This window comes from Cajanus cajan, chromosome 5 (assembly GCF_000230855.2).
Source record: "Cajanus cajan strain Asha chromosome 5, NIPB_CcT2T_4, whole genome shotgun sequence".
NCBI lineage: Eukaryota > Viridiplantae > Streptophyta > Magnoliopsida > Fabales > Fabaceae > Cajanus > Cajanus cajan.
In genome coordinates, this window is record NC_138521.1 from 50927056 (window position 1) to 50941330 (window position 14275).

Sequence of the window (14275 nt, forward strand, 5' to 3'; positions counted from 1 at the left end):
CAAGCAAATACGTCGAATCCTATATTACATGTTTGAGTTAATAATTTATTAGTACCAGAGACTTGTTTTAAGTAATTATCTTCTCAATTTCTTTTTTTAAAAATCTATATTATCTTTAGATTTCTATTATATATATATATATATATATATATTTTTTTTTTTTTTTATTTTTTTTTTTTGCACAAGTAAACACCCAATTTGCCACGTAAGTTTCCTATAATTTTTTCTTATGAAGATCAGAAAGGTTTACATAAGCCATTGAATATTTTACCCAATCTAATTAGTAGGCTGATCCAATAGTTCTGGTCACAATTAATTTAGAACATAAGAAAATCACAGAGAGTAAAATTGTAATTAAACAAAAACTTAACATAGAATGATGAAATTTCAGAAAAGAAATAAAAATGCAAGCCTGTCATTCACTACTGGCATCCCCCGGACTTCCCAGTCATTATAAACTTTATACACAATGATTCATCGGATTAACATGTTAATTCAACCTCAGTCACCAATGTCTTTCATCCATGTTTATGTTGTTGGCAGTTCAACTATATATAAATATAACTTTCAACTAAAACTTTAGTAATTAATAATTACAATATAATTCGGTATCAAGCAAAAACTTATCATTTAACTTCAAAATTAAAATTTAAAACCCAATTCATGAATTAACAAGTTTAAACACAGAATTCATAGACACTCCACGAATTTTTACTAAGTCATTTTTCACATCCTCGCAGAGGACATATCTAAATAAAAACCTAAACAAATGTTAATATTCAAGAATTGAATTAACAGAACAGATAGACAAGACAAGACCCTAATGGTTCCTCCTATAATGGCTCTGATTCAGTCACCGCAGACCACGTTTCTTCAGAACTTAAAAGCAAGCATCGAGTAGGCAACAGCAGCATAGTGCAGCCAAACTACAAAACAAGACAATAAGATCAGCTTCTGTCAGTTTTTTTTGCAAATCACGGGTAGTATCAACATTAAACAAAACAAAACATTAACGAAAGATCGAAACTAACAGACTCATAATAATTTATTAGATCAGTTGATTCCTATATCTTAATTTAAAAAAAACTGATGCAAAACGATTTCAGAAATTGGTAGCTAAAATTCAAGGAAAAGAAATTCTCTATTCTTCATATTTGGTGTTCTTTTTTCATTTTAATTTCTTTTTTCTATCAGTCAATTAGATCATTAACATTAAAAACAAATCATTAGAGCTATTTGTATAATTTATACAAAGTTATAAGTCAAAATTTCATTGTTGATGTGGTAAGCAAACAAAACAAAGCAAAAACATTTCAAAAATTAAATTGATTTCAGTCCAACTAACCTGGCTAAAAACTGAAACTAATTTCAGTCCAACATTAAATCCTCTGATTAAAAAAAAAAAAAAAAAAAAAAAGCTAGAAAGAGAAAAGAGAAACATACCATCCTTCAAGAAAACCAGTCTCTTGTCTAGGAGGAGGCTGTTGTTGAACGTACTGAGGAGCATAGCCTTGCGGAGCATAGCCCTGCGGAGGGTACCCTTGTGGAGGGTAACCTTGTGCAGGGTACCCTGGTGGAGGATAAGGGTCCTTTGATGGATACCCTGTTTAGTTAAATAATTCAAAATCAGATCGCATACCCATAAAATAAAAAATGAAAGCTTTAAAATAACAAGCATTAAAATAGATACCTTGTGGAGGAGGAACACCAACCGGAGGCTGTTGCTGATGATCGTAGTAGCTCATGGTGATGATGCTTCCACAACGACCAAAGGAAAAGAAAATGTGATGCGGAGAGAAGCAGTGGTTTGTATACAAAGAGAAAGAGAGTTCGAGAGAAAGAGGAACTTTCCTGTTTTCTTCCGTTAACTGAACCGACTAAATATAAACAACGATTCTCATAAATTTTGAATATTGAACAAGATGCTTTCTTTTAATATAATAATAATGATAATAATAATAATAACCACATTCTCCGTGCCCTGATTTTCCACTGGCTCTCCCACCTTTTTCAAAGGGACTTTCAAAATTTTCTTCTTTCACTTTTTTGAACTTTTTCTTCTCTCGTTACCGCTTTACGCGTGACAATTATTCAAATCGAGCACGACTATAGGCTATAACTATTATTTCAAAACATTTCTTTATTTTTTAATGTTTATTAATATTTAATGAAAATATATGTATAATTATGAATTTGCATGCGTCGTTGTCAATGACTATAAATATTTTAACTCGTTTATTCAAAATATTTGTTAAATATATAAAGTTTGTGCAACTAGATTATAAAGGCGTGATCATTGGTCAAGATATGAATATAGATTTTATCTTATTTTAATCTATATTTTATAACAAGATCAATTTATATTATTGACATAATTTAATAGATCAAATTTTATCTTATAAGAAATTTTCATTATTAAATTAAAATGATTTAATTTCTTTTATCCATTAAAATATTATAAGAATGTAAAAAAAAATCAAATTTAAGTCTTCCCGTTTTGACTTTAATTTTATCGTTCAACCATAATGATTCAAATAAAGTACAACTATATAACTATCATGTTAATAAAAAAAATATAACTATTATAAATGTATTTCTAAATATCTTTTTTATTTTCAAAACTTTATAGATATTTACTCAAATACATGTATAATTATGACGTTTACATGCGTAATTGATCGTGAACAAGATTATAAATAATCTATCTTATTTATTCAAAATATTTATTGAATATATAAAATATAAATTAATGTAACTATATTATAAGGGTGTGGTCAAGATAAAACTATAGGTAAATAATTTATTTTATTTTAATTTATATAGATAAATTAATTTATAATTTATGCTTTAATAGGATAAATTTACAAAGTTAACTTAATTTCATAGTTTAAATTTTATCTTATCTTATAAAGATTTTGATTAAAAAGAAGATAAGAAAAATAAATTTTTCTTATCATTTTCCATAGATATTATGTTTTTATTTTTTTTTATATTAGCTTAATTGTATATTTTACCATCTATATATTTAAGAATTTTTAAAGCATTAGGTTTCACTATAAATCTTTTTACTTATAAGTTAATGGTTACATTTTTATTTAATATTAATTCAATACAAATATTAACTCGGTGTGAAAAAGTATTTATATACATATATATAATATTTAATCATTTAGATAAAAGATTATAAAAAATTATAATTTTATTTAATCTTTATTTTTTAATAATTAATTTTTTTCTTAAATACTAAGCAAAATTTAATAAGGAAACAGGTAACTCATGACTTGATAGGGTTAGCCTGTCCTAAACCCACTTATTACATGATGTTTATTGAACATGGCCAAAAAGTCCTGTATTTAATCCAAACTAGAAATTTAAAATCCAAACTCTATAATCCAAGCACACTTATAGAGTTTAAGCACAACTATATCAACTCCTTTTAGCATGGCTATATTGAGGGTGTGCTTCCTACCATCATTTGACAACATGTGTTTAGCATGGTCATGCTTCTTTCTCAAATGTGAAAGTTACCTTTTTAGGCAAAAGAGTGCATAATTCTACACGATCATGCTTTAATTTGTTGTGTTTCTATAGTTTAGTCTTTTATACATGATTGTGCTTCTTCAAAATGCTAATTATTCTAATGTTTCATCGATTTTTTCTAAATTTGTTTTAACCTAGTATTTTGCACCAACACAACTCAAAACTAGGTTAAATTGCTCTCAATTTAATCAATAAACAATGCAAATTTTAACCAAACACTACTACATAAAACTAACATAATTATGACACTTATTTGTCATTAGTTATTTTTTTAAAGGATTATGCTATTTTTAGAGAATTATTTATGTACTTTCCAGCTTAAACTTTTCTACTATTATTTTCAACTAAGAGGGTGTTTGGTATGTGAAGTGTTTTTACTTTCTCGAGAATCTTAAATCGAAAATTTTAGTTTTTCATATTTGGTAGTTATTTAAAAGAAATTCCCATAAATATAATTTAATGGCAGCCATAAATATAGTTTAATAAAGAGTATTTTTTTGTAAAAAAATTATATATACATAAATATATTATTGTAACCAAACATGAAAACTTTTAATTCTTGAAAATTCTGTATGAATATTTTAAGAATTTTTTTTATGAATAATTACACATATTTTAGTTATTTTCAGTAATCATAATTTTCAGAAATCATGATTCCTATATATGAAAAAATTTATCCCCTACTAAATGTCTCCTAATAACAATGGTATTTTAAAGGCTCGATCCGAAAATTACCTCTAATCTCTAATATTTATCATTTTTAAGTGTTTCATAATTTTATGCATTTACTGTAGCCCACACGTGACTTCATATATATATATATATATATATATATATATATATATATATATATATATATATATATATATTACATTCTTTCATTTACTTATTAATTTTTCTCCTATTAATAGTAATCTATAACGATATATAAAAATTGATATCTTCTTTTTGTATACGCATTTTATACAACTAATTTACTTTTGCACAAGATTCGTCTTTCACTCACGAACTTTCTTCTCTCATCTCATGATATAAAGTAACATAACAATAAGCCACGATTACACAAACTGTTATTTTAATCTTTTATTTTATTTAAAAACTACACAAGTTTGTGTCTTTTTATACCGATAATAAAAATATATTTTGTTTTCATTAGTAGATTAAATACACTATTTAAACTTGCCCCTTTTTTCTTTAAACTAAGATGCCTAATTGTCAAATGTTAAGGAGTAGTTTTTCAAGATATTTGAATATATTTAAGAGATTCAACTCCCACCAATGTTTTAAATCCAAAAATGTTATATCCTATAACGAAATTCACATACGATGTAGTAATTTTAATGCTTATTGCTTAATGAGTTTTTATGTGTCTAGATTTTTTGTTTCAGCCCAGGCAGTGCAAAGCCCTCATGATTCATCTCAAATACTTTCAAAAAATAAATAAATTATATAAGTCTTTTTCTTGATAAATATATCCCTCTCAAATAATGATGAAAAATTACCTTAACAGAAATATACGATCATATATCCTTTCATCACTCATTTCATGTAGCATTGATTAACTTTTATGGAACTAAAACACCTTCTATTGGATTGTCTAGACAACACAAAGTTTTATCCAAATTAGTTCCTTCAATATGATATTTGAATTCTTCCATGGTTACTATTATGATAAAGTATATTTGTCTTTAAGCGTGTTCAAAAACTGCTTCAATATTTTTCAAAGTGAATTATATTTTTTTCAACAAAGTCTTCACTATATCCATATTTAGGAATTGAACCTTTGACAACATACTAAAAGAACATAGATATTAACAAAACGTGTTAGATCTTGTTGGTTTGGTTAAACATGTTTATTTACAAACACTTCCTAAATCGCACGAGTTTTGAATTGGCGTCAAGTTGAGCTACACGCTTATAGCCTAGTGGGCTGCTTAGCTTGATTAATTTCTTGGATCAGTCCAAGTGTAAGGCCCAATTTTTTTCGGCCGAACGTGAACACAAATTTTGAATGCAGAAGTTTAATTAGGAAGAAATGCGCGTGCTCACACACACTAAGATAGGATTAATGGAACAGAAATGTTGGACCCAAAACACACACACACAAAGGATTAGGAAGAGCAACGAACAAAACCAAAGATAGTAACGGTAAATAATGATAAAAGAATGTAAAAAAGTACCCTTGACACAAATTAAAAAAGTTTTCATAGGACGTTAGGGACAGTCACCGTGGCAAAAAAGACAAAGGGAAACAATTCTTCACTAGTGTCACAACAACCCTCCTAGTGCTAGAAAAAGAAATAAAAATGTAAGCACTTAATTTATTCCTCTTAATTTGCCACAACGTTACTATTCTAATTTTTTATTGAAATCATTTTCTAAAATAAAAAATATTAGACATCAGTCATTTAATATTTTTTTATCATCAAATTAATTATTCAAATATTTAATTGATCAGGAAATTTATCTTCTTTGTTTCACTAAATTAGTCCTTGTGTCACTATTTTAGTCTATAAAAATAACTACGGTCACATTTTAAATTTTTAAGAGAATAATTTGGTGATTTTTTTTTTAAGATTTTAATGTGATAATTTAAATTTTTGAAAACTAAATCAAATTTTTTTAGAAACACCAACATCATTTAGTTATACTAAGTTATTAATCAATTCATTACTATTTTTATTTATCTATTTTCTCTTTCATTTGTTAATATCAATAATACACAATCTCACATGTAAATTGTTGCTATTTTTTTTCTCCTGTTCATTTCATGTTATTTATCATCAATTTCATAATTTTATATGTATATTGAAGAGTATTTGCAGATAACATTACCTCTCAAACAAAAAAAAAGCAACAATTTACAGAAAAAATTATTTTATTTTTTAATTGAAATAATACTCTTAAATTTCATTTGCTTTGTTTGTGGTTCTCCAAGCAATTTTTTGTTTTCTATACCACATGTATTCTTTAGTGGAGGTTCAAGTAAAGTAAAACTACTATGAATGATAAAATTTTTCTTTCCTGTTAATACAATTGCATATTTATGACTCAAACTTTAAATCATTGATTAAGTTGGAATAAATTGTACTAATTGATTCATGCACTCAAAGATTTCAAGTTTTCTAATATGTTTGTTTATAGTAACGAGGTTCCCTCACTTGGAGTATAAAAAGGGTTTCCATTGCTATTTCAATAATATGATAATATATAGAATAAATTATCAATTTAATTTTTAAAGTATTACTGTTTCTTAAATAATCCTTTAACTAATAAAATTATATTAATATTTCCTAAAGTATTAAATATTCATCAATTTATGTCCCTGAGATGATATATTTTTATGAATATTAAGGGACTAATTGAAGAAATTTTTTATACTTGGAAGGACTATGTAACATGCTTTTATTTAGGAACTATTTATATAATTTCAATAGTTTAACTGTTCAAGGACTATTTATTCAGGAAAGAGTGATACTTCTAATACCAAATTTAACCAAATTGAATTTTTATTTGATAATTTTTTTTATAATGTTTCTAGTTACTTATAAATTTGCAATAACATGCCTCAACTATTATTTCATTAAACAAGTACATTATGGTGTGGAAAACTAACATAATGGGAAATCCAGGCACTTTTCTTACAGCTGGAGGTCATATCTTCCCTATAAACAAGTAACAAATCATTAAGTAGTGAAATTGGCTTGAATCTCTTAAACAAGATATCTGGTTTGAATCTTTTATATGAAAAAAATAATTAAAAAATAAAATCTGACTAGAATGATGACCAATCAAGAAAGTTTGTGGATAATTACTCTAGTGACATGGTGACTCGCCCAAAAAAAGAAACAAACAACAAATTGAAGTGTACAAACATGTTGATAAAAAAATATAGTCAATATATAGAATAAATACCCTGTCTATTGAATTAAAGGCATAATTGAATGAGAAGGAAGGGAGAAAGTGATTGCACCATTGACCGATGATCCCGTCCAAACAAAGCAACCAAGCTACATACAAACATTAATCTGTAAATGGTGCATAGTGGAGGAAGCACTAGCAGGGGGCATGTCGGATCTTAAGATTTGAGTGCATGACTTTTGTTTTTATATGTACCCTAGATTATCTGATCTGCTATGGACAGTGGAGTATGTGGATTGCATTATTTTCTCGTGGAGTTTAACTCATCCCAGACTCTGCTCGTGCCACAACGTGTTTATACATCCACATATAATATAATTAAATTTAAATCAATACCCGAAAAGGAACCAATTAAGCTGAAAAGGATACATATACACACAGGACCACTACATCAACATATAGTATGTTTGGATTAGCCTTCCATACTCAAGCTAAAACAACAAATATTAATTGTTTCTACTTTTTTTATAGTATCGCGATGATTTTCTGGAATAAAATCAATTCTCACTAATATCCAAACACAACAAATTTCATGGACAGTGAGTTTGACAAAGCTGAAAAGCAGTGGAACATTATTATCGAAATCCATACACTAGTCCACTACTAAAATTTCAATTAGGCAAAGCTACACAGAAACTACCATAGTACCATACCAATCTAAGTGATTTAGAAAATGGTTTGATTATGTTCAAGAAATTAAACAAGCGACCATGATGTTCTATAACAAGTGGCTAATGTCTCTAATTGTACGAACAATATGTATACATGTCCTTCTACAGAGAGAGCTACGTTTAACACAAACCCTACGTATAATAGTAGACACTGATTAAAGAGGAGGGTGATGTGAATGTATCGAAAAGAGTGAAATGAAAGGAAGGGTTGAACTGCATGCATACGGGAGTGGGGGCTCTAATGGTGCATTCAAGTTCCAATTTCTGCAATGCTCTGTAAGGCTGGCCTCCATTGCCCACCAGAACCAACTAAATGCCTTCCAACACCTTTGTTATTGCTGCTACCATTGGTCCCCATTCGTTGAATCTCCTGTTCCACCTGACAATAAACAGAAAAAAGAGATAACAAAGGCATTGCATTGGATAGGCACACACGCCATGAGGTAAAGGGAAAATGACAAATCGTATTGATTCAAATAGTACAGATTACACAAGTCATGCATGGTTGCCTCCAACAGCTATTAATCCTTGTCTGGGAAACATTAATATAACTAATAGTACTACTTTAGTAATGTTGTCTTTATCTGATACCTTTATAGTTTGGTTGTTTTGCTTTAACCTTGTGATTTTCAATTTGTTCTTTTTAATGTGCCAATGAATTGGCCTAACATAATAAATTAATTGTCTGCCAGTAATAGCAATCAGACTAGTAAAATTCGATGTTAGACAGGAAATTAAGAAATACTCTTCCAAATGGACTCCAACTTGATCACTTTATAATGCACTTAGACCTAATGCAAATTGGTAAAATAACAGAGTGGCTCTTCTAAGATAATTCCAACTTGACCACTTCACTTAACGCAAATGGTAAAGTTAGGTGTTGTTTGAATAAATATTTAAGTTCCGTCTCTACTCTTCTTTACTCTTTTCTTTTTGTTCAAATAAAAATCCCTTGAAAGTTGAAAAGATCATATCTTTAATAAAAAGCATCCATGCATGCTATCCTATGATTTGCCCCCCAGCGGTCCTGACATGCCTTTTGTAATTTGTTAGTGCTTTCATTAAGTGGAAACGTGAAGAAACTTAGAAAGTGATAAAAGTAACAGAACAAAGGCACGTATAATTATTTGGATGGTGGAGCATGCATTGTTTGACGTACTTTCCTAATTTACCACTGCATGGTCGACTATAAGGACTCTTTTGTTTTATACTCAAAATCAATTTCTTTCACTATACACATGTCGAAGATGTAAAATTTGTGGTTGTGATTCATTTAGACACATTTTTATTATGTTTAATGGATAAACTAATTCTAGCTACTTTATTTTAAGCCAAACTTCTAACCATAACATACACATATAAAATTTATAGACGAAATTAATTTGAATACATATTTAAGTTATATTTAATGGTTTAAAATTAATTTTCCCAAAATTATTTCTATTTGATACAAACGTGTTGTCAGATATACTATGATAACTGAGTAAGTCATTAGTGTGCTACTTATGTAAAAACCTATACTTCCATAGGGGTTACCTGTAGTTCAAAAAAGGTTTTACCCTTTTCTATGACCCTCCTACACGACCAAATTAGGTAATACTAGTAGTAGAATAAAATTGGTCACTGGAATAGCACGCAACAACAAATTAGTAGTTGAGTTTACTTAGAACTTCCTTATTAATATAAATTCTGTGGGAGCGTTGGATTGATTGTAGATGACTGTAGGTACCAAATATCGTAGCAGAAACTTGTAATTAAAACAAATAAGCAATCATTACATGCACTCACCACTCCAGTGTCTCTGTCCCAACTAATTCGTACTTAATTAAATAATGATAAAATTCTGCCGACGTACAGAAGATAAGATTATGCAAACAGAATCAAGATAAAGATGCCTTTATTCATTTCATGCCTGATTCAGAAAAAAGAAGAAAAACAAAAATGCTACACCTCAACAATCCAATTAGACCATGCCTTAAAGCCAAGGAAATAAAAAAGAAAAAAAGTAGTACTATTCTTCCACCATGATACCACAATCAAAACGCAACATGCCAGCATGGTATATTCATAATCATAATCATCATATCCCACCCCCAAACCAGACATTAGTTTAATAATTTATCAAACCAATTTAATTAGTTGCACGCGAGGAGGCCAACCAAAAAAAAAAAAAAAGAATTGAAACAGAGAGGTAGCTAGAATTGATTAACATGAAACTTGTTTACCTTAACAGAACCGATTTCAGATTTGGAACATGGGCTAGGATTTGGTGCTCTAGAGTCTTTGTGTTTCATCTGAACCCCATGTCCACCTGTCTCCTTGAGCAATTTCCCGAGTTTACCACATTTCTTGGAAGCAAACTCCTTCAACACATCTATGGCCCACCAAAACAAACACAATCAAATTCTTATTTTAGTTTTTACAAAACAAAACAAAGACAATATAGTTGCAAATGATAGGAGGTATATATATTATTATTATTATTATTATTATACCTTCAAAACTGATCAAGCGATAAACCTGACCAATAAGCAAAGTATCATCGGGTCGGAGAAGCTTAAGTTGTTTCATAGGCGTGGCATTGTCGGACGACTTAAGCGTGGGCGAGGACACGACAAGAGCAACGTAGTGACCAGGATTTGAGTTCATAACCTGGTGCGCGCTGAGCGACCAATAAACCCTCTCGATCTTGTTCCCGGGGTGCTGAATCACAACCGTAGCCGCTTCCGCAGCTTGGCAATTCCCCATAATCTTAATAACAACCTCAGCTACCTTGTTGCAATGCTAGTAGTATGATGGTGGGTGGTGATTTTAGTAGCAATAATAACAGTAGTTATAATAAATAATACGTGTGTAACGTTGAATTGGGTGACGTTTGAAAGACACGTACAACACGGTAACTGTGTACCTGACGGTGTTCCAGGTTAGTTGACTGACGCACGCCAAGAATCAAGTGTTGTGACAGTGCGGAGTGGAATGTGGCCAAAGTTGTGAACAGGGAAAGGCGTGGTTGAACACTTGAACTTGAATTTGAATGGATATAAATAGAGTTTTGGGTTGGATCTGCATGCCAAACTCACCTGGACCTGAGGGAGTTTAGTTCAACGTAGCTTTGCCGTCTCTGCACTCTGCACTCTTTTATAATTGGAAAACTCGGTTTTGCTAATGGGTTCGGTACCTTGTAAACCATGTCTCATGTCTCATGTCTCATGTGTCATGTCTCATTCTCACTCTAGCCACAAATTCAACGCCTTGTGTTTTTGTGTAACACATGATAATATACAATTAATTTAATATTATTAGCGAGAAGCTGTTGTCAGTAATTTTAATATTATTCTGTAATTGAAACTACAATTTCATCTCAAAACCTACATATTAAATATCAATATTGAAAATTCGCGATGACCATTATAATAAAAAAAAAATTTAGTTGAAAGCACATAAAAAAAAATGTTAAATTATCTCACCAAAATGTGATTGATTGTTTGCTTTTACATTTTTTTTTCCACAAATTTTTATATTGTTGAATTTTCATTTTTTTCTATATATTTTAGATTGTATCTCAAAATTGATAATAATATATATATATATATATATATATATATATATATATTTGTGAGACATAACTTTTATTAATTAAATATCATTTTAATATGAATAAAAATCGAACTTGATAACATTTCATATTTTAGGTTAAATTTTTATATCATCACAACACATAAATAGTCATATTACAAATAAATTTTAATTTTCTAGTTCTACTTATGGAGAATTTTTTTTTGTTAATTAACTTCAATAATATCTATTCCTTAAATAAAAATTAGTTTTTAATTATTAGTCGGAAAATATTATTGGTATAAACAATAAAGAAAAGCACTTGAATTTTTCCATGTTATCGCATGGGATGTTTCAATTGAATTTATACATTACTTTAGTGTTTAGGATTGCATAAAAATTCTCTTAACTAAAACTGCAACTTGGGGACAAGTAAATTAGGAGTTGAATTTTACTATGTTTATATTGTTATACTTTTATAATTGAACTCGTTTTAATTCTTTTTAAGAAGGTGATCCAACTCTTTAATTTGAGTAGGCCAAAGACAAAAGTAGAGTCGCTTGTAATATTATTGATAATGGGTGGGTTGAGTGTGATAGATTGATACGCAATGTAATATTCCCTAAACGGGACGGTTCCGGAATTTGGTAATAATCCACGGGCCAGGGAGCAGGATGAGTTCTGGGAAATGGTTATCATTATCAACTGTGGGATGTTTCGTTCTGATAACCTTTGTTATGTATTTATTTTTTATTCATAAAATAATAGATAGATAAAAGATGATAACAATCGAACAAGAAATAAATTACATACCGAAAATACTAATAAGATAAAATAGCGATAACTCACTACAATAAATTAAGTTTTTAGTGACATTTAATATAGTTTTTAATGATAATAAAAATTGCTACAAAATCTTTTACCGGCATTTTCACATTAGTTATTGTATGGGGTATCGTTAAATATTTAGCAGTAATTATTCTGGATGCTGGTAAAATTTTTTATAATGATCAGAAAAAATGTATAACTTTTTATTGTATTTTTTTATTTTCTAGTTGATGTGGGACTTTGTAAGATGAGTACAATGTGGGATTTGTAAGAGGAAGGTTGTCTTCTAGTTATATATTCTTTAATTTTCTTATTTTTTTAATTGTCTTATTTTCTATTGAGTTTGGTAATGGTGAGTAATCTAATACAAATTAGAATAGTAAGTTATAAGTTTAATTCAACCATACAAAACAAACTTGTAAGGTAAGAATTATCATTCATTTTTATACTCTTTAATTATTTTATTTCTAGTCGACGTGAGACTTAAGTTTTTTTCAATAATTAATTATCGTTATTAGTAAAGTTTGATGTGATGTAAATACATTTTTAGTAACCATTATATATTAGTCATTAATATTTGTATTAAATAATAAAATAAAAATAATTAATTTATTATTGTTAAATAATTGTCGATAATAATAAATTTTGTTATAATGAGTACTTAGTGTTTCTAAATTCTTCTTCCAAAGAAATATCTATTTCACTTATTTGGACTTTAGAAGTGAAATAAAGTAGTGGTAAAGGAAAAAAAAATCTATTGTTTAAATAAATAAAAGAATGGTGTAAAATCAATTATTATTATTTTTATTCTAATACCAATTTAAAAAATTTAATTTAACCTTAAAAATTTACTAGCTAGTTCGTCTTAACATAAAAAGTATTTATTATTTTAATTATGAACCAATAGTTTCAATTTTTTTAATCCTTTTTTTTAATATCACCCAAAAAAAAAACTGTCTATTTTTCTCTACTACATAAAATGAAAATTTTGCATTTTCATCACACTTTCTTCCCATTAACTTACCCAAACAAAAGGGTAATTTCATCTTCTTTTTTTTTTCTTCATAAATTATTAGGTTTTAGATATATAATAGCATATTTGAAAGAAAGAAAAGAATAAAAAGTGTATTTTGAGGTCTATCATAGTAATACTAAAAGGATAATTTGTTATGAAACAACTTTAATATGTAATGTATATATACATTGTTTTTAGTAATATACTTGGAACTATCATAAATATGTAAGTAGAAAGATGAAAAACAAATTAGAGAAAACAAGGTTACATATAAGTAAGTTCGGTGCACGAAGGAATTTAAAGTTGGTCAAAGGCAATAATTAAAAGTGGTTAAAATTGAATATCAATTGCACACTAACTTTAGAAGAAGAAGTAAGTGTTTTTAATTATAAGCATTTTTAGGACACAAAAATGAAGATAATTAAAATAAAAATAGAACAAGTTTCTAAGTTAAAAATTATGTGTGCATAAGTTAAAAATATTTTTTTTACAGAGGCTAATAACCTTCTCCTTTTATTTTTATTAAATAAAATAAATATAATTCGTAAAATAACACATATACTATATAATTAATATTTTTACAAATCTTTTTTAATTTTAATAAAACACATTTAATTACTCTAAAAACATTATTATTTTATTTAGAAAACTTAGAATGTTATACACCATCATCCCTCAATTATCATCAACAACCACCTTGACTCTGATCTGATTGTCAGAATAGGAAGACACTTAAACATTGGTT

The 14275-nt window shown here is 28.2% G+C and overlaps 2 protein-coding genes across 3 annotated transcripts; both read right to left on the reverse strand.

Moving 5' to 3' along the window:
• Positions 1-604: 604 nt before the first annotated feature.
• On the reverse strand, positions 605-1884 carry LOC109814916 (protein CYSTEINE-RICH TRANSMEMBRANE MODULE 13). The gene is made up of 3 exons (XM_020379449.3): positions 1691-1884; positions 1444-1603; positions 605-926 (listed from the first exon to the last, which is right to left on the reverse strand). The coding sequence occupies exons 1-3, from the start codon at positions 1743-1745 to the stop codon at positions 881-883; spliced, it is 261 nt and encodes an 86-aa protein (XP_020235038.1). The 5' UTR covers positions 1746-1884; the 3' UTR covers positions 605-880.
• A 6235-nt stretch (positions 1885-8119) lies between these two features.
• On the reverse strand, positions 8120-11351 carry LOC109814922 (uncharacterized). Of its 2 annotated transcripts, XM_020379455.3 has the most exons (4): positions 11041-11351; positions 10628-10916; positions 10358-10506; positions 8120-8511 (listed from the first exon to the last, which is right to left on the reverse strand). In XM_020379455.3, the coding sequence occupies exons 2-4, from the start codon at positions 10878-10880 to the stop codon at positions 8383-8385; spliced, it is 531 nt and encodes a 176-aa protein (XP_020235044.2). In that variant the 5' UTR covers positions 10881-10916; positions 11041-11351; the 3' UTR covers positions 8120-8382. The 2 variants fall into 2 exon arrangements, with proteins under 2 accessions (XP_020235044.2, XP_029130510.2); XM_029274677.2 differs by having other exon boundaries at positions 10628-11351.
• Positions 11352-14275: the final 2924 nt, after the last annotated feature.

Excerpts from the sequence above, each read along its gene's own strand:
- LOC109814916 (XM_020379449.3), bottom strand. The coding sequence starts at position 1,745 with ATGAGCTACTACGATCATCAGCAACAGCCTCCGGTTGGTGTTCCTCCT. Across the intron at positions 1,604-1,690 it reads TGGTGTTCCTCCTCCACAAG|GGTATCCATCAAAGGACCCT; the intron begins GTATCTATTTTA and ends TTAACTAAACAG. Across the intron at positions 927-1,443 it reads ACTGGTTTTCTTGAAGGATG|TTTGGCTGCACTATGCTGCT; the intron begins GTATGTTTCTCT and ends CTTGTTTTGTAG.
- LOC109814922 (XM_020379455.3), bottom strand. The coding sequence starts at position 10,880 with ATGGGGAATTGCCAAGCTGCGGAAGCGGCTACGGTTGTGATTCAGCAC. Across the intron at positions 10,507-10,627 it reads TCGCTTGATCAGTTTTGAAG|ATGTGTTGAAGGAGTTTGCT; the intron begins GTATAATAATAA and ends GGTGGGCCATAG. Across the intron at positions 8,512-10,357 it reads CTGAAATCGGTTCTGTTAAG|GTGGAACAGGAGATTCAACG; the intron begins GTAAACAAGTTT and ends GTTTATTGTCAG.